Raw genomic sequence first — 21,400 nt, 5'->3', positions numbered from 1 at the left:
TTATCTAGCGAAACGATCGGTCATTTCAAAAATAAATAAAAAACTTTAAGTTTTATAAGCACAAATGCTCGCCTTGCTCTGTTCTGTGATGACGTGCATCTGTGACTCTCCTGTTCGAACTCGTTCATCAAAATGAACAAATCTTGTTTCAAGTCATTTCGGTCGTTGAATGAACAAAATGACTCGAAAAAAGATTCGTTCATTTTGATGAACGAGTTCGAACAGGAGAGTCACAGATGCACGACATCACAGAACAGAGCAAGGCGAGCATTTGTGCTTATGAAACTATGAAACTTTTTTATTTATTTTTGAAATGACCGATCGTTTCGCTAGATAAGACCCTTGTGCATCGTCTAGTGTCGTTTAAAGCCATTTGAAGCTGCACTGAAACTGTCATTTGGACCTTGAAACGTTTGTGTCCTATTGAAGTCCATTATATGGAGAAAAAGCCTAGAATGTTTTCATCAAAAAACTTAATTTCTTTTCGACCGAAGAAAGAAAGACATGGACATCTTGGATGACATGGGGGTGAGTAAATTATCAGCAAAAGTTTTTTAAAAAGTGAACTAATCCTTTAATAAACTAAATGTACTTACTATAGGGTTAGGATTGAGGTTTGATTTTGTACATATTTATAAATACTTACATTATAGATATGTACTTAAAACAACATACAGGAAAGTGTTATATTGTGCACCACTGTAAATTAACAGTTGTTTTTATGATTACATTTGATTTGCCAAGTTTACCTGAAAGATAATTGGAAATGAAATTTTTAATATGTGGAAGTAAAAACAAGTCCACCCTGCAATCGTGCTGATTGTGAGAAGCATTGTCCCCCTACACACTAAAATTAAATTAGAGTGGGAGATATTAGTGTACACTCTGACGGCTTGGTTTTTAAGAATCAATTTAAAGTTAAGGGCTGTGATACGCCGTAGTAATAAGAAGAGAGGAAGAACCTTTAATCAGGCTTTATGTAATAGAAGACAAACACTAGATTGAAGTGCAAGTAATTTAGTTTCAGCAGAACTTCTATATACTAAAATTGCTTTGAGAGTGAGCGATGGAGGAACAGAGAGAAAAAATCTGTTCAATTTCCGTTAAATACTTAAAAAGATCCCTCTGTGAGCGAGAGACATCTTTAAAGCTGCTGTAAGCGGTTTAACACCACGCATAAAATGTCCCTACTGCCTGACAGAAAACACTGAAATGGGTGTCTTGAGAAATCGCACTTATCTCTGTGACAGCTCCAGGCTGAGTAAATGAGAAAAAAATGAATGCGCCTGCATGTCTTAGCCAATCAGAAACTTGGAGGCGGCCTTTTGCCAACCTCAGCCAATGGAGTGAGTGTGGGATGGGACTTTATTAATTAGGGATGCACCGAAATGAAAATTCTTGGCCGAAGCCGAATAATAATGAAACGCTTGGCCGAAGGCCGAATACCGAACGCGGTGTTTCACATTTTTTTCCATTTATTTTTCCAATTTTTTCACCATTGCATTTAATTAAATAGTAAAAATATGCTTTTTTACTATTTTGTCTTGCTTTTCAGAGAAAAAAATCTAATTGAAAAAATGCAATTTATTTAACACTGAATTTTTTTTTACATTTACAGCAGATATTATTTAAACAAAGCACAATATAACTTAAAAAAAAAAATTAGTAAAATAAAAAATATATTTTGGCCATCTTTGAAGCCCCCCTTCTTGAATAGCCTATGTTAGGCCTATAACTGACTGCTGAAAGAATGTAACTAAAAAAAGTGCATTGAAAAGTGCAAAAAAAATGCACTTTTTCAACAACAAGTGAATAACTGTCCTAGACATAAGCCTACCTTTGCGGTTTACATAAACTTTATCGTGGGCGTTGACAGGTTAGCATGGATTGCCTCAGATCATTTGGGTTTCAATATAGCGCGCGCTCTCCGTGGCGATTAGCAGATAAGGAGTTGCCATGAGAACGACTGACATCTCTCTCTTTTCATACAGATTACATAAACAGAATATTTGTTTTCGTTTTGAATTAGATCATTTAAAAGTAGACAATTAAATGATTATAAAGATATATTGCCTTTGCCTGTGTGAGTAGTATTGGCTGAGTTTTGATTAAGTTTAGAGACGTGCTACAGAAAAAAAGTTAACGGAGAGGCAGAGAGCACACCCTGTTTATATTCTTTATTTTACAAAAGCACAGTTTTGTTTCGATTGTAAGTGGACACAAGTAGACATTTAACAGTTTATTTTTTCATATTTCTTAAGTCTGCATTTAAGTGACGGAGTATTTAAGTCTATTTTGCTGCTGTGTGAATAAAATCCAGCAGAACGCGGCGGCGTGTTTGTCAACTACAGAGGGTTAAAAGACGCTTTAGTGCTGCAAGTAAGGGTATAACGTCTGCCACAGATGCATCAGATGAGCTTCTCTTTTGTTATCTGCTCAAAGGGGGCATGTTGGCTGCATTTATAAAGCGCCCGCCTCTCACTCTACGCTGGTTACTATTTGATTGCGTCATCAAAAACGTCATTGTTCGGTCAAATTTATTCGGCCTTTTCACTTATTTTAGGCCGAATAATTTCGGTTGCCGAACATTCGGTGCATCCCTATTTATTTATTTTAGCTGAACAATAGTATAAATGGAGAGTGTTTGGGAAAAAATAAACCTGTTCTGAAACAGTCATACTTAGTCACCATGAAATCAAAATGATCAAAAATCAGCCTGATAGTTTCATTTTTGGGTGAACTATCCCTTTAAGTAATTAAGCAATTTCTCATGTAGGTTTTTTTTTTCTTTGTGTTTTATATAATGACTAGTAGGATGTGCTCTAGGCATAGATATGTTTTCCTTGAAGATTTCAACAATGTAGACTATAAGTGTGTTCGACCTGAAGCAGCGCTGGGGCAGACCAATGGGTGTATGATATCAAAGTACCACATAGAGATGAAACGGTATGAAAAATTAAAATCTCATCACAATTATAATGACCAAAATGATCACGTCATCAATATTATCAGTTATCAGCAGGATTCTGTTCTCCGGCATTACCTTCCTTATAATGACCGGTCAATAGCAACTCATAACATAGCACACATCCATAGATGCTTTCCGATTGCCAGGGTCCCTACGCAGTGCTCACGGGATATCTGTTGAAGTGACACTGACACTACTGTCATTTGGAACTCCCTACACAGTAATCAAAGAAAGGCAACCACGGGGTCGCACAGATTATGATAGAACATATTGTAATTTACTTAACTTTCAAATTTTAAAACATTTAATATACATATACAAAAAAAAAAACATCAAATAAACAAATTAAAACAAGTTTATTACATAGACTACTTGTATATTTAATTGACTATTGCAGCTATTAATTGACTATTAACAGATTTGAGGCTGTGCTGTAACTTTCATTCAATTTGAAAATAAATTTTGATTTGGTTGGTTTCGAACTGAACATGTTCACTCCCTTCGGATTGGAACTTCACTTAAGATGGTGGAATACCCTGTGAAGTCTACTTCGCAGTCCACTTAAGGTCGAATGGAACGCACCTCGTGTCTCTTATCACTGCGGACGTGCTCTCTCGTTTCATTTAAATGCAACTTGCCGTCTTGCGTTTCAGTTTTTGATTGTATTGAAAATGAAATAAGAGGACTTTACTAATTTATACTTTACTTTATTAATACTACTAACATATTGTTGTAGTGATCATCCTGTCTGGACGATTTTGTAAACTGTACAAAATGGATTTATAAAAAGGAATGATTTTAAAATGTCCCTGTAATTATTAATGAGGTTAAAAAAAATCTATAATAAGTGTACAATAAATAAATATACACCATCCCTTAAATGTCAACCATAATAGTCTTGTTTGAACATGTTTGTTTGTCTTGGCTCAAAGCCACTTCCTGCAAACTTTTCTTCGCAGAAACTTTGTGTTAATTACAAATGAGATAATAAAATACAGTAGTCAACATTTGAAGTGGATCAAAAAAGATAATCAAAGTTGTCCTAAAACAAAAACAGGTATTGTTCAAAATGTATGTATAACTTTGATTAAAGGTTGATACACTTCAAATGTTGACTACTGTATTTCAACTCAATAAAATATTTTATGACCAATTATTTCCCAGAATTCGTTTTGGTTTTGAGTTCGAAGTTAACTCTATGCTTCAGAGTTAGAGTATGCTTACAGTTAACTCAGATATGCTTGGTGTCTTTAACACCAAGCATATCTGCTGACTCTGTTGATTTTCTCCTTGATTCTTTTAACTCAAAAGTTAAGAGTGTAATTGATGATATTGCTCCTGTGAAAGTCAGGAAGAAGAGTGGCAGACAAAAAGCACCTTGGAGAAACTCAACAGCAGTGCAAAATATGAAAAGACAATGCAGAAAAGCAGAGCGCATGTGGCGGCAGACAAAACTTGTAGTCCATTATAACATCTACAAAGACAGCATCCATGCTTTCAATAAGGAACTAAGCAAAGCTAGACAGACTTTCTTCTCGAATATTATAAACAGCAATATAAACAACACGCGCACTCTTTTTGCTACTGTAGAGAGACTGACAAACCCCCCAAGCCAGATTCCCAGTGAAATGCTCTCAGTGAGAAAGAGCCTTGAGTTTGCTTCTTTCTTCTCTGAGAAAATCAATAATATCAGAAAGGTGATCAGCTCATCCTTGAGTTGCGCTGGTGTCAGGCAGATCAGACAACAGCACGAGAAAGTAGCCACTATGTCTGATTTCGAAGAAATTGATGGCAAAATTTTGGAAGAAGCCGTACAGCACCTAAAAACATCAACCTGCGCCCTTGATGCACTTCCCACATCTTTTTTCAAAAATGTGTTACACAGCTTAGAAGCAGATCTCCTAGAAGTGGTAAATGCCTCACTTCTCTCTGGGAGTTTTCCGACCTCCCTGAAAACTGCTGTTGTCAAGCCCCTCCTGAAAAAGAGCAATCTGGATAAGACCATATTAAACAACTATAGACCGATCTCAAATCTTCCATAGGCAAGATCATTGAAAAAGTTGTCTTCAATCAGCTGAACAAATTCTTAAGCTCGAATGGATACTTTGACCATTTTCAATCTGGTTTCTGACCGCACCACAGTACAGAGACCGCGCTCATAAAGATAATAAATGATATTCGCTTAAATACTGATACAGGCAAATTATCAGTGCTGGTACTACTCGACCTCAGTGCTGCATTTGACACTGTCGATCACAAAATACTTCTTGACAGGCTGGAAAACTGGGTCGGGTTTTCTGGGATAGTCCTAAAATGGTTCAGGTCATACTTGGTAGGGAGAGGTTATTATGTGAGTATAGGAGACCATAAGTCTGAGTGGACATCCATGACATGCGGAGTCCCTCAAGGCTCAATTCTTGCACCACTCCTATTCAACCTGTACATGCTGCCAATGAGCCAAATAATGAGAAAGAACCAAATCGCTTACCATAGCTATGCAGACGACACACAGCTCTACTTATCCCTATCGCCTAACGATTACAGCCCCATTGACTCCCTTTGCCAATGCATTGATGAAGTAAACAATTGGATGTGCCAAAACTTTCTTCAGTTAAACAAAGACAAAACTGAAGTCATTGCGTTTGGAAACAAAGATGAAGTTCTCAAGGTGAACGCATACCTTCAGTCTAGGGGTCAAACAACTAAAAATCAAGTCAGGAATCTTGGTGTGTCGCTGGAGTCAGACCTTAGTTTCAGTAGTCATGTCAAAGCAATAACTAAATCAGCATATTATCACCTGAAAAATATTGCAAGAATTAGATGCTTTGTTTCCAGTCAAGACTTAGAAAAACTTGTGCATGCTTTCATCACCAGTAGGGTGGATTATTGTAATGGACTTCTCACTGGCCTTCCCAAAAAGACCATAAGACAGTTGCAGCTCATACAGAACGCTGCTGCTAGGATTCTGAGCAGAACCAGAAAATATGAACACATCACACCAGTCCTCAGGTCTTTACACTGGCTGCCAGTTACATTTAGGATTGATTTTAAAGTATTATTACTGGTATATAAATCATTCAATGGCCTAGGACCTCAATACATTGCAGATATGCTCAGTGAATATAAACCCAACAGATCACTCAGATCATTAGGATCACATCGGCTAGAAATACCAAGGGTTCACTCTAAGCATGGCGAGTCTGCTTTTAGCTACTATGCCAGCCGCAGCTGGAACCAGCTTCCAGAAGAGATCAGATGTGCTCCTACAGTAGTCACATTCAAATCCAGACTCAAAACACATCTGTTTAACTGTGCATTTACTGAATGAGCACTGTGCCACTGTTCGTCCGACTGTTTGCACTGTATTTTATTTTATGTTTTAATTATTCTGATTTCTGTATTTTATCTTTTATTCTAAACTGTTTTAATTATTCTGATTTCTTTTGATTATTTTAATTTCTTCTATGTAAAGCACTTTGAATTACCATTGTGTATGAAATGTGCTATATAAATAAACTTGCCTTGCCTTGCCTTGCCTTAACTTGCTTTGCGTTCGCTATACAACAGTAGGTGGCGGTCACGAAGATGACTTTGCAGCGACTTTTTGCAACTTTAAGTATCCCTTAGGACTTTTGTAAAAGCCAAAAAATGACCACACCTCAGATTTGGTTCTCTTAGAAGGCTGAAAAATCTCCCGAGCGCAATCACTGCCTTCCACCATGTCTTCTCGTACAAAAAAACAACAATATTGCATACTGCGCCTGAGTCAAACTGATGCTGGCTGGACAAGATTTACCTCAAGTTTTCAAAATCTCAATAATCAAACACGGTTTTAATGAACCGCCAGGACATTTTATCGTGGTTTACCATGAAAACGGTAATTGTTTCATCCCTACCGCGAGAGTGTCCCTACCGTAGAAAGTATACAGAGTCGTCTGCTCTCGTGATACTTCGATGTCATACACCGAGCGGTCTGCGCAGTGCCGCTTCAAGTTGTACACACCTATAGTTATGTTGTGGTTGAAAATGAAACTAAAAGAGTGACGCATGATTGCGTGTCTTTATTAAAATCAACACATTAATGATTTCTCTCATCCACCCACAATCCAACCACAATTAATTGGAATTAGAGTTGCACCAATCAGGGCTGTACCCACCACTGATGTCCTCCATGTCCGGACCTCAGTAATTTAAGTGTATAATGAAGGTTGTGAAATAATTGCCTAATATTAACTCTACTGTGGTGCTGCAATGATTTTGCTCATCGCCACAAGCTGCTTCAGCGGACTAGCACCGCTTGTCAATGTCAAAATGTTTTGAGATGACCAATCAAATCAAAGTACACTCTCAAAAATAAAGGTTCTTCATTGGCATCAATGGTAGAACCTTCCAAGGAATCTTTACATTGTTAAAAAGGTTCTTTAGATTATTTAAATGTTCTTCACACTAAGAAAGGTTCTTTTGTGAACCAAAAATGGTTCTTCTATGGCTAAAACAACCTTTTGGAAACCTTATTTTTAAGAGTTTAGGCAGGCTTTATGTTCCAAGAAATTCCAGCACGGAGCTTCACCTCATGGACATCGGTCATAAAGTGCAAGATAAGATGCAAGTAGCGAAACTAAACAGCTGTTTTACGACAGAAGTTTTAAACGACCGCCATAACCAGTTTGCAAAGACTATCAATCAAATCTCAGTTTTGGGAAGGGAAGAGATACAGTTCAAGATAAATAGACTGTGAGAAGGTGATGAAAGAGGAAGAGCAGGTTTTGCATTCTGTGCCCAGGATAAGATTAACATTATTGCAATGCATTCCTATTTCACAGATATAATGCATGATCTTTGCTAATTACTGTATGCGTATTCGTATTTAACCGGCTTTCTGTTCGGTACGCATTACAAACTGAACAATTCTTTGGACCATTTTTCCTTCCGGCCAAAATTCTGTTAGCATTCGTGCTAGTGCGACCACCACAACGTTGCCCAAACGCAATTAAAGCGGAACCATTTGCCTTTATGAGTTTGGACCAATGTCAGTGCAGCGCGAGCCAATCTTGATCAAGTAACACTATTACTACACACTGTACACAGTGCTAAGAGATCCAGTAAAGAAAGCATTTGAATTCGCCACAGAAGTAATAACATCACTGCGGGATTTAGAAGCAATAAAATTTCACCGTTATTAACCGTAGATCTCTATTAGATCAAACAGAGAGACGTAGAAACCAGGAGAAACATTGTGCCATGGATGAACTAGTTATAGGCTTTAAGTCCACAGATCAGAAACATTCACCATGGATTTAATGTAGTAACACTAACTGTAACCATGGAAGTTTGGCAGGAATAGTAAAATCCTTTCAAGTATGTGAAACATCTTTTTCCAGCACTTCAAAACTCAAATATTATCATATTTAAATGTTATTTTTAATGCGACGACCAAAACATTATTTGTTCATCCTTCAAAGATTACACCCATTTATAAAACTAAAAGTTTCAAGATGTAGGAAAACTCACACTCATTTAAAAATACAAAAGACATTAAATTACCATTGTAACCAGTAGGTGGCTGCCATCTCCACTCCCAAATATTTATTTTATAATAATTTTGCTTTTGAATTATTTTGACATCATGAATAAAATTGCTGTCCTCAAATGTTAATCTCGAACCTCGCAAACTTAAAATAAAACAAAATAAACCTGTTTATAACTACTAAAATATTATATTGATTTTTTTTTTTATAAGGAGCTGTTTTTGTTGTATATGCTGCCCAGAAGAGTCAAGTATAGCTCCATCATTGTTTAAAGTAAAAATAAAAAATAAACTTTATGATGTTAGTTTTAATAAATAAATAAAGATTTTAAATCAAAGAAAATTTCTCTGGCATTTCTTTCTTTTTGCTGTATTGAACCGTGACGCCACTGTGTCGTATCGAACCGAACTGGGAACTTAGTGAACCGTTACACCCCTACTAATTACAGTGGAAACTATAAGCTCAATTTAACAAACAAGCACCTATTTGTCAAGCAGTTAACAGTTTTTAAAACATGAGAATCAGTTTAAAATTTGCAATGAATGATCTGCGCTGCGGAAATGCTGAATGTTTGTGTTTATTGTTGACAATACACATATCACATATTCCAAACAGGAATGGCCTTAAATAAGAAATGTTTTTTGCGTATTACGGTATACAGTATACAGTACAACTTATCAAAATCCATATCATGTCTCATGTAATCACTCAATCTAAGTTTCAACTGCAGAAAGATATCAATAAAACAGCTTGTGAACAATGTCACTTAACATTGCATTTATCTCAGGAAAGTCATCCGATGTTCAGTTTGTTAGTTAGCTATAAAAAGACACTAAAGGAGTTTATTTACTTTTAATTATACATGCATGTTTGAATCAATTTGCCATGAAGTCAAGTGATTATGAAAATGTGCAATAACAGTTTTTTGTGCAATTATTATATCTGAAAATAAATACCTGAATATTGAATATAATACCTTTTTTGTGAATTGTAACCTCTAATATTATAGTGTAGCAAATGCGAGGGTTAGTTTGCAGCATTATTTGGGAGAGATTTTTTTTCCTTGAAGATATTAAAACTTTCGGTATCGGCAGATATTCTGAATCATAGGCTATTTATTACTTGGCCTACCTGACCCGCGGATTATTGTGTCTACGAATATAATTGTTTTTTCAAATTCACGTACCTCCTAATCTTTAATCAAAATAACTTCACCTCCCTCTTGCAGTGACATCTCTTGTCTGATGCGTTTACTGGCACGAGGGCGGGACAACCTGTCACTCACATGAGATCGACCAATGGCAAACCATCTGATCAAATCCGATTGGTCAAAATCAATTCCCAGCCTACATTTTTTCTTGTTCAAGAAGCGGTTTCACTCAGATATACGTCACAGCAGGGAATACAAGACTACAACAACTGTTTCATGCCAACTTTAAGAAGCTGATAGGCTGATGATTATTTTTTATGGCAGGCAGCTAACCAATAAAATGGCTGATATTACAATCCAAAATCATTTTATTGAAAGGAATTTCAATAAAAAAACCTTAGAATTTAAAATGATTTTTTCTTTTATGAGAGAAATTAGGCATCACAACATTATAATGTACAGTATAAAAATGAAAATTCATTTTGAGATTGCAAAGATTGCACTTAGTGTTAGTAATTAAATTATTAGAGTTCATAGATTAAAGGCAAGCGAGTGTTAGATGACAGCAAAGGTAATCTAAATGTAAAAATAGATCAATTGAGCATGCATGCACAATCAAATATTTAATATAAATCAATACATAAAACAAATTCTCTAATATGAGCTGAAAACAGATAAATTGTGCATCTCATACTCACTCATGGTGTGTTTCTCACCGCAAGTATTATATTTCAGCATGTAACTCAGCAATTTGTACTTCAGAGATGAATGATACTTCAAAACATGCAGCTCTTAGTGGAATGATACTTTTTAAAGCAAAAAGTTATGATTTTCACCTGGCGGATGACAAAACTGCTGATAACCAGCCTAGTAACAGCCTAGCAACCATCCAAATCAGAAGACCAACTCACTAAAAGCCACTCTGATGACCATAGAAGGCTGTAATGCTGCACATGGTCACTACAAATCTAATTTCAGCAATAACCCAGCATCAGATCCATATGTTATATGATCAACACAATCTATTACACAGATTGAAATATAATGACTGAACACAGAGGCATGATCTAATACAAATCTAATAACAATAATGATCAATTCATTAATTTCCCCTTCACTGTGATTGCAGTGAGGTTTAGAAACAGCAGCTGTTGAGAATGATCACAGGTCATGAGAGAGCAGGAGTGATGTGAGCTCAGGCTCCCTGTAACAGATGCTCTCTCCTCACTGGCACAGACCTGCTGTTAAGGACCTCATTCAGTCTTTAGCACTCCTTAGTCCTGTGTCAAGTCACAGTGTGTCTGTCTCGAAGTAAACTACAAACTGTAATCCCAAAGTTCAGTGGAAAGTATCTGTCTGAAGCCAAAATGAGCAATGACAGTAAACTATTGTTTATTAGTTACACAATGCCCTCTTGTGGCTTGATGGCTTTTCTAAATTGAAGAAGTTCAAATGGTGCACAGAAATCTCAAGGTATGTTGCATTTTAAAAGAATAAGTATGTTTAAAGAAAGAATATTGTACAGATAAACCCATTTGACTAATAAAAAAAAAAAATAACTAATCCAAAACCACAATACTTAAAAGCCATATTAAACTCCTGAGCATGGAGACACATGATGCAGTACTTTAATGCAGTAATTATTGTAATTAATGGGGTTATTATTTAATATTTACATGAATTAGATGTAGATTTCAGACATCTTCACTTGTATTTTAACCTATAGGTTAACTGAGTGAAATCATTCAATTTGATTTCACAGTGTTACTATCATGACATGTCTGCAATCGAAAATATGCATGTATACAAGTCATACAATAATATTAACTTTCAGATTGACCTCTTTTACTGGGTTTCTGCTTTGTTTGTCATTGGTTATTCAATTATTGTCAACTAAATTGTCAACATAAAATTTTACATAGAATAGTGTATTTAGTATTTTACATTAAATGACACTTGAAAAAATATATATAAATATTAATAATTTTATCAAAAATTCTGTAAAGTTTACCGGGGGAGGGCGGGGGGGCTTCTTTCTTATTTAATATTTTACATTTTGTGCTATAACAACTAAATTAGCAAATGTTTCTATAATAACACATTTGCTGATGTATCATCATCCCACACATGCTAAACTTATATCTAAATATGTTAGTTTAGAAGTAAATCCACATTTTTCTTTAGCGGGGCATCTTTCCCTACAGTATACACATGTACTGTGCACAGAACGCAAATTTCCTGTGCATAGATTACTTTCAGACCCTCCTTGAATATACAGCTCTCTACTGACACTATGTGGTGTCTCAGAATCACTGCATGAGCCCAAAGATAGTTACTGCAAAGGACTAAGCAGTGAGTGTGAATGGTAGAGAACATGTTTAGAACATTTAGACCAGTTTGTACCATGCAGCAGACCAAACAGAGGACGGACGAAGAGCCCAGCAGGCCAAACACCTCTCCACACAGCAGACACCGTGAAAGGCCGTTTCCCACTGCAGACCTCCTCATGTTCTCTAGTCGCTCCACTAGACCCCTGAAACACACACACACACACACATTTATTTAAAAGAACATAACTGACATATCTTTACATATCAACTTAAGGTGTACACCTGCTGTCACTGTGAAATCTTTTGGTCCATTAAGACATATATCCTAATTATTTGGGATCCCAGAGATGATGTATGCAGTTTTTATTTACTAGTGAAAAAGATGCATCATGGTTACCACAAAAAGTCACACTTTAGATTAGGTCAATTATCACTTATTAACTACGACTATTGTCTCAAAAAACTCATAATTACTGCTTATTAGTAGTTAGTAAGGTAGTTCGGTTTAGGTATTGGGTAGGATTAAGGGATGTAGAATATGGTCATGCATAATAAGATATTAATATGTGCTTTATAAGTACTAATAAACGGGCAATATCCTATTAAAGGGATAGTTCACCCAAAAACGAAAATTCTGTCAGTATTTACTCACCCTCATGTTGTTCCAACCCCGTAAGACCTTGGTTCATCTTCGGAACACGAATTAAGATATTTTTGATGAAATCTGGCAGCTGGATCACTCCTCCATAGGCTTCTAAGGGATTGAAACTTGTTCCCCGAAAAGTTATTAAAGACATCGTTAAAATAGTCCAAGTGACTACAGTGGCTGAATCTTAAGTTTATCAAACGACGAGAATACTTTTTGTGCGCAAAAACAAACAAAAATAAAGACTTTATTTCAACTATTCATTTCCTTCTCTCTGGGCCTCGAGTCAGTTCACTAGTGTAATAACGTAAACTTCTATTGTTGAATGTCACACGGATCACACACATGACCAGCGTCGGCCAATAGTGAGCCTACGTGTGACGTAGCTCTACGCAATCACACTGCGTTAACTGACTAGAGGCCCACAGAGAAGGAAATGAAAAGTTGAAATAAAGTCGTAATTTTTGTTTGTTTTTGTGCACAAAAAGTATTCTCGTCGCTTGATAAATTTAAGATTGAGCCACTGTAGACACTCGGACTATTTTAACGATGTCTTTAATAACTTTTTGGGGCTGGCAAGTTTCAATCCCTTAGAAGCCTATGGAGGAGTGATCCAGCTCTCAGATTTCATCAAAAATATCTTAATTCGTGTTCCGAAGATGAACGAAGTTCTTACGGGGTTGGAACAACATGAGGGTGAGTAAATACTGACAGAATTTAGTTTTTTGGGTGAACAATCCCTTTAATACTGGTTAAAAGTGATAATTGAACCCTGAACTAAAGTGTTACCCTACAAAAATATTAAGCAGTTTTCAACATTGATAATATTATATGTTTCTTGAGCAGCCTTAACACTGTTATACTAATGACATAGATTTATTTTATCATACCTCCCACCTCAATGTTTCTTGTTTATTAACAACTTGCATTAAGGAACTCAAGCTTTGGCTGGAGGCAAGTCCCCTTAAATTTAACTCTGGTAATACAAATTGGCTCTAAATCCGTTGTCTCTAAACTATCTGGGGTGCGTATCCCAAAAGCATCATTAGCCAACTATGGTCACAAGTTCCGTCGTTATCAGCATAGTTCAATAAGTCCGTGTTTCCTGAAAACATAGTTCCAGCGAACATTCGCAAACAGCATCGCAAATTTGCGTGGTTGGAACGACAGGTCTCACCCTGTGGTTAGAAACAGTTTCTTGTTTGCATGACATGTAGGCTCAATAAATCCTTATCTTATGACATTCACAATCTGTATCTTTTATTTAGAATACATACAAATGCCATTTACGGCTTTTAGTTTGTCAAGAGATTTAAAGCACCGTTTTTGAAGACTGTGCATGTGCGTAGATGAATGAGAAAATGAGAAAGTCCTCAAATGCAATTTCAGAAATATAATGCAAAATATCTAGCATTAATTCGGTGTCAAACAGGTTCATTAATAGAATATATGACTCCACCATGTGCGTGACATTCTTAACCAGCGTGGTTGAACGACCACTTTGCGACAGTACGCTTTCGGTTGATTTCTTCAACAATGCATCGTACTATGGCAGTTAAGCAGCGAGTTACATTGTTGTACGGGAAACGCACCCCTGGTCCACTGATTTGATAATGACCTCTACAACAGCTCGAAGTCTTGGTGTTCTGCTTCGACTTAATGATCACATTGGTGAAGTGGCAAAGATAGCTCTTTTTCAACCTATGTAATCTTTCTCGTGTTCGCTCCTCTCTTAGTCAGCAGGATATTGAAACTGTTATATAGGCCATGGTCACATCTCACCTTGATTACAGTTACGGTTTCCTAGCGTATAAACTTCAAGGTACTAATTCTCAATTACAAAGCTCTTCATAACCTTGGTCCTATATATTTATCTGACTTACTTCCACCTTATGCTCCTGTTTGTTCCTTAAGATCTTCTAGTGCGGGTCCTGCGGGATTGTTAGTTTTAGTCTGATCAATATGAGTGCCAGGTATTTTAGTATTGTGGCTTCTAGGTTGTGGAATGTGGTTCCTCAAAACATCCATCAAACTTCTCCCTCTTAAATTTTTTTCTTTCTTTCTCTGAATATTATTCTTCAGTTTTCGGTCCGTAAATTGTACCTTGTTATGGATTGTGTTATTTGTTTGTATTCCTCTATTTGTTTGCATTCCTAAGGTCCTGTTTGTATCCCGCTATTTGTTTGTATCCCTAACCTAACTTTGTAAGTGACCTATGTATTTTACTCTTCAGCACTTGGTATGTTTATTGTGCTTTGTTATGGATGTTTATTTGGTTCTGTTCCTCTAACCTTTCTTTGTAAAGCGACCTTGGGCTTTTGAAGGGCGCTATACAAATAAAAATGATTATCATTATTATTAGAATGATTTCTGAAGGATCGTTTGAAACTGAAGACTGAAGTAATGGCTGCTAAAAAATTAAGCTTTGCAATCACAAGAATAAATTACATTTTAAAATGTATTCATATAGAAAAGTTATTTTAAATTGCAATAGTAGTTCACAATTGCACTGTTTTAAGTGACGTCTTTCAAAAACATTAATAAACCTCACAGACTCCAAACTTATGATTAAAAAAAGAAAGTATTATATATACTGTATATATCTGAGGCCCTGTGAGACCTCAAATAGAAGTCATGTTTTTTGCTGTGGCATTTTAAACAACTTTTTAAAACATGAAGCATAAATCTTGTTTAAAATCAATTAGGGAAAGTCATTCAGCCATTGTTTTTTGAGCTATTAAAATGGAAATCCCTTAAATTCAGAATTAACATCAAACATCAGGCTCAAAGTGTTTATCTGACTGGACATTGTGTGACAAGGCATGAAAAAGCACAAATGTGATGCAGAGAGATAAAGTCTCACCCAATCCGTTGTTGCTCAATGAGCTCGAGCTGCTCAGCGCGGTGAATGACACTCATGATGAGATCCAGCTCGGTTTTCTTAATTGTCTGAGCTTTCCTCTGTCTCTCTGACTGAAATGTATGGATGGACCAACCTGTATGTAACCTGTGTGGAATCCAGTCACATACAAGAGAAAAAAAATCACATCAGAATCAGATCAGTGAGAAATGAATTGTTTTATAAATGCAAACATGCCACATTGAAAAGACTTGTCTATTTCAACACACATTACATTGGGTGGTTTGTCAAATGACATGTAGAAATGCAATTTGCGAAAACAGAATAATTTTTTTTAAAAACACCTTACTTTGCTCTAAGCGTTAGTTGTCTGTCATTGGGACAGACCCACTGCTCATTCTCACTGCCAAACATTGTGTCTGTCATGTTTCACTGTAGAGCTGTAATAGAGCAGAATGACAAGTCTAAAATCATAAAATAACCAGGTATTTTATAGAGTAATAGGTTCAAGAATGTAATTGTCAGGATATATATATATATATATATATATATAGGTGAATGAAATAGCATTCAACTTCAACATCACAGCTGTTCATTGGCTTTGATAGGTATTATTATTATTATTATTATTATTATTATTATTATCTCCTTTATTTTAACCAGGAGAATCACATTGAGATATTACTATCTCTTCTGCCAGAGAGACCTGGTCAAGACAGCAGCCCATAAAGTTTCACACACAAGAATCACAAAATGGCAATACCACATTTTACACATTTGAGAACTAAATAGAAGCAAATCAAGAAAAACAATTACAAGTGTCCTTTAAAACATTGTGCAAGATAAGATGTATTGTCTGTTTATTGTGATAGAGCTTACATTTAATTACGTAAAAGTGGAAGGACACGGCTCAATTTTTGGATTATTCGTCTCACAACACCTGCCAAATGAGTTTCAGAGACCAAACACGAAGACATATTGTGCTGTCTGTCTAACAATAAAGTCACTCAAATGGAATAATATTGTATGCGTACTGCATATACATTTAATAAATAATTGATGAATTACATGCAAGTTAAATAGTTGTGTAACGGAAACAACCCTGACAATAAAAACGACACTGAAATTATTAAATTTATTTATAAATTGACAAAATTATACAAATTATTATTAATAAAGAGGCCTTAAATCACAGGCAAATGATGGGGATGTCATTTGCTGTTGACAATGCATTCATAAACTTTCCCTATCACCACTCATGTACTGTAACTGTATTATGCATAAATTTAAGTTAAAGCATCTACCTAACATTCTCTCATTTCCTTCCTTTCTCTCTCACACACACACACACACACACACACACACACACACACACACACACACACACACACACACACACACACACACACACACACACACACACACACACACACACACACAGAGAGAGAGAGAGAGATACAATCTACCCCTTTATGGTTAACCAGGGCAAGTCTGTTTACTTTTCCATGAGGAAAACTGCATTTTATTTGGCTCTGCTGCACAGGCCTCGGGCACAGATGACAACAGCTCCAAAAAACTACTTTTGTTACACTAGCACACTTCACAGTATAGCATTTCCTCTCAAACCAACACCTGTAATTCCAGAGAGAGAAAACTTGAAAGCTGCAAACCCTGGTATTTCCTTGGAGTAGAGATATCAAACGTTCCCTTTTCTTATTACAACCTCCAAGTTACACGTTGCAGTAAATCGCTGACTGATATCCAATAGGATATCAAAGAAAAAACACACACCTCTAACTATTACATTAACTACAGGTCTCTGACCTGTACATTCAGGGCATCTATTCAAGTCCAATCCACTTAAATGCTGATAGAAAGCAGCCACAGACAGTCAAGAAAGAGTGTTTACCTTACAAGAGGACAGGCAAAGTGGCGTAACTGCGGGGTTTGTCCCAGCATAAGAAAGTGAGAGTAGAGGAAACAAGGCAGCGGAGGAAGAGGAGGAGGAAACTCCTGATTACACTGATCTCAGATCAGGTTCGATGCCTCTCTTGCAATGGGTCAGGTCACATGACCAGAGCACATTTCATCCAAAACATCCTGCTCCTCCACTGATTACAGTGATTGGATAAAGAAACAAAAGAGTGACGGTGATGAAGCCAAACGGAGACAGGCCACCAAGGTGCTAGAGGCTAAAGGCTTTACTATTGACCTGGCCTTTAAAAATCAGTCAATATAAATCACAGTAATCTCATTCGCTTGGTCTGCTGTGCTGAGGCACTAAATCGTTTAGAATAGCATAATAAAGGACGAATACGATGTAAAACTTCTTGTGGAAAACAAAGTATCAGTGGTGGTCATGCAATTAAGTCGCATGGTAGATCAACAGTTACAAAGACAAACCTTATGAAAAGTGTCTGATGCCCTCAGCTAGCTTGTAACTACAAAGCTGAGTTAAGGCTGCTCTGACTGTGGCTTTTATACATCTTTACACAGAATTTTGAGCAGGCAGACTAAATTATGCCTGCTCAGACCCACCGATATAGCCCCAACTGTATTCAGTTGTAATTGCTGTGTAAACCCATTTATGCTACCTGAGCGCAACATTTTAACTTAGTCTGATGCCAAACTTACATTGCAAAGGTGGCATTAAAGTACTTCTTAAGTGGCATTTAGGTGTCTTTACACAGACTGTTTAATGCTGCTCAGAGGTGGCATGAATGCATTTACAGTGATTACAGTGATAAATGATTTTACTAACTTTTATGGGCCGGCAGAATGAAATTACAGGGAAATCTTTGGAGTGATCCAGCTCTCAGATTTCATCAAAAATATCTTAAATTGTGTTCCGAAGATGAACGAAAGTCTTACAGGGTTGGAACAACATGAGGGTGAGAGTAATTACTAACAGAATTTTAATTTTTGGGTGAACTAAGGCTGCTCTGTGCCTGCACAAATTTCTGTGTAAAGACTCAATGCAGCATAAAAGCCAGACTAAATTATGCATGCTCTGACCCACCTGAGCTGCTTTTACACTGCAAAGATGGCACAGAAGCGCTTCTGAAGAGGCAATTCTTTACTCAGACTCAAAGGTGGCATACATACATTTACACAGCATTTTTAACTGCATATTGTTATACAAGGGGCTTAGGTGGGTCAGATGGCATACATAATTTAGTCTGGTTTTTATGCTGAAGCTTGAGCAGGCACTGAGCAGCTTGTTATACACTGAGCTTGTATAACAATATGGATGTACATTTGCAGTGTAAATGCATTTAGTCCACCTCTGAGTGTTTAAAGACACATAATTGCCACTTCAGGAGAGCTTATGTGACACCTTTGCACTGTAAATTTGCTATCAGATGCACCGTAAACTTAGGTTTTATTAGTTTGTTTAATTATTTCAGAATTCAGTCAATAAAAAATAAGCTAATAAAACTCTATTTGCACACATAGCCCCTCTTGTAAAAGTATGGATGTCATTGCCAAAAAAAAATGGACTAATTTACTTACAAGAAAAATAGCACAAAGACACTCTCACAAAAGAAGTTTGCAGGTCTTTAAATGATAAAACAACTTTTCTAGTGACCATGTTCACGGTTATTGTGATGAACTAGGCTATAGCTTCTCAATTATGATTTCTCTGCTAGCACACGTGTAAACACTAAAATCACCTAGAGAGCAGATGGTTAGAAATGAAGCGTCTCAGAAAAGAAAGTGAAGTTTGGGGGGGGGGGGGGGGACTCTAGCATCATTTGTTTGGTCTCACATCTTGTTTATCTAATGCAATCCTACAAATCTTCTTTAAAATCTCTGCAAAACCGTGAATTTGACAATGTCACGTTGATTTTGTTAAAAGCAATGTTTTATTCCCAAACAAACAACATGATAAAAAACAGATGGTCTAAAAACACAACAAGTGCAAGCCTTACCTTTGAGACCAAGTGTTTCCATTAGAAACAACAGGTAGGCTAGAAGTTACTTGTGTTCTTCACAAATTCTGTTCAGCGGTCGGACACAAACCCCCATAGGCAGGGTCCAATTTGTGCGAAGCCAAAAAGGTAGCAGGTGTCAGAATATCCAGGGATAATAGTGTGAAGAGGTGTTTATTGTGCGAGCGCGAGTGCTTTGAGGTTTGTTGGCCGCTGTGAACTAGAGCCACAGAGTTCAGTTTATCTTCAACTCTGTAAAAAATGTGTGAGGGGAAAATCTGAGGTCACACCTTCAATTACAACCACAGGCACAGCAGATGTTGGAGAGCTGACCACGTGCTCGCTCACGGGCAAACGCGCGCACATATAGGCTACGCGGCGCGTGCGAGTTTCCAAGGAGAAAGAAAGAGGAAGTAATGGTGAACTGTTGTGTTTTTATTTCTTTATGTTAAAATTAAACAAAAATCTTTTTGCGGATTGTCCTGCTCAATAAAACCACGGATTACAGCCTACTTCAAAAGTCAAAGTGCGTTTATTGTAATGTGTCTTCCGTGGTAGAACGGGACACAAAATACACCATGTAGACCCTAGATTATTAGCTACTAAACACTGTGCCTGTTACAATAAATAGAAATACTTAAGCATTAATTTAAATTAACTTTCTAAATCACAATGCAATCAATCCTGGGAATTTTTTCCCCTGCTGCCATGAGGCCTGTCTCTCCTGGGTATCTTAGCAACAGGAGCTTGTGGGATAAAGCACAGACAGACAACACACATAGGATGAGGAAAAAACACAGTTGGGCTATGCCACCAATAAAATGGTTATGTTGAATATAATATAAAGTATATTGTAAATTTTGAACAAGTAGGCCAATACATTTTAACATTTAAAAGTAAATTAATATACTGGTTGGTGAAAGGTCTAACGTTATATCTCAGTCTCTCTCTCACTCAATACTGTGCAAAAGTCTTAGGCACGTTAGTATTTTTCACCTAAATTCAAATGGTTTCATGGTTATCCTAGATGGACTAGATGAAGGTGAGATCAGATCTTCGTTTGGATCAAACCAGCTGTTGTCAGACTCCTTGTTCGAAAAAAAAATCTCACGGGACTATTACAAGTAAATGCAAAAGGAATGTTTGTAAATGTAAACTGATATTTCCTTCTGACACACTACAGCAAAAGATATAAATAACTGGCTTACCCATTGTTTGGTAAAAAATACTAATGTGCCTAAGACTTTTGCAAAATACTGTATACATTTCTGTATATAATAAAAAAATATACAGTTTATAATCGCATCTTAATAAGATATGTCAACATTTGAATTGCTTTAAACTTTTTATTTTTACATCAGAAGATATTTGAGTAAGCTGAAACCCAATACTTGCATTTAAAAGTGTAATTAAAAAATTTCTCCCCAAAAAAATCCTGTCATCACTGGCGCGCAATGAATTCTGGGGTAGGCAAGGCCACGAAGGATCCATCTGTTGTATCCTTTACTGCACAGGAAATGAAGGACAATGAATTGGGAAAGCCTTCATCGCGCCACTGTGATGCAATCGGCCTTCGAAGGATGCAGCATCTGAATTGAGATGCAGCAACAATCTGCAGTAGAGTTCAATGAAGTGACATGGTGAAGATTAAAAAAATTAGATGGGAGGAAAAATTACTGTACGTGGCAATGCTTTTGCGTTCTCTGCATTCCCCCAAAAAACTTTGCATTCCCTCGCAAAACCTGTGTTCTGTGCAGATAATCAATAATCTGTTTCATTAATGAATGATTTTTAAAACTCAAACGTGTCTTGTTGCATATTCAACTGTAATACAGGAGAAAATAGATGCTTAAATAAGTCTCTCGTTACTCAGGTAAACCGGCTGCGGCAGCCATCAAATCCGTTATTGACAGAAAACACAATTATACGCCCATGGCCTTCAACAGAACTGAGTGCATCTGTCATGCCCTCCACACAAAACCAACC

General features: G+C 36.7%; 1 protein-coding gene across 1 annotated transcript in view; it reads right to left on the bottom strand.

The window, feature by feature from the left end:
* The window catches only part of LOC143715006 (rab effector Noc2-like), a 175,061-nt gene extending 155,513 nt beyond the window's left edge, over positions 1 to 19,548 (bottom strand). Inside the window, exons 1-4 of the mRNA XM_077206578.1 lie at positions 19,415 to 19,548; positions 15,832 to 15,922; positions 15,486 to 15,629; positions 12,050 to 12,179 (exon numbers count right to left, since the gene is read on the bottom strand). Of these exons, the coding sequence (XP_077062693.1) occupies positions 12,050 to 12,179; positions 15,486 to 15,629; positions 15,832 to 15,908 (351 nt within the window). The 5' untranslated portion in view covers positions 15,909 to 15,922; positions 19,415 to 19,548. The remainder of the gene's footprint in view (positions 1 to 12,049; positions 12,180 to 15,485; positions 15,630 to 15,831; positions 15,923 to 19,414) is intronic.
* Positions 19,549 to 21,400: the final 1,852 nt, after the last annotated feature.

The sequence above is a fragment of the Siphateles boraxobius genome, unplaced genomic scaffold, assembly GCF_051911475.1.
Source record: "Siphateles boraxobius isolate OS27281-9 unplaced genomic scaffold, OSU_SipBor_1 56, whole genome shotgun sequence".
NCBI classification, from domain to species: Eukaryota; Metazoa; Chordata; class Actinopteri; order Cypriniformes; family Leuciscidae; genus Siphateles; species Siphateles boraxobius.
The sequence above is the reverse complement of the archived record's forward strand: the minus strand, read 5'-3'. Positions and strand labels throughout refer to the sequence as shown.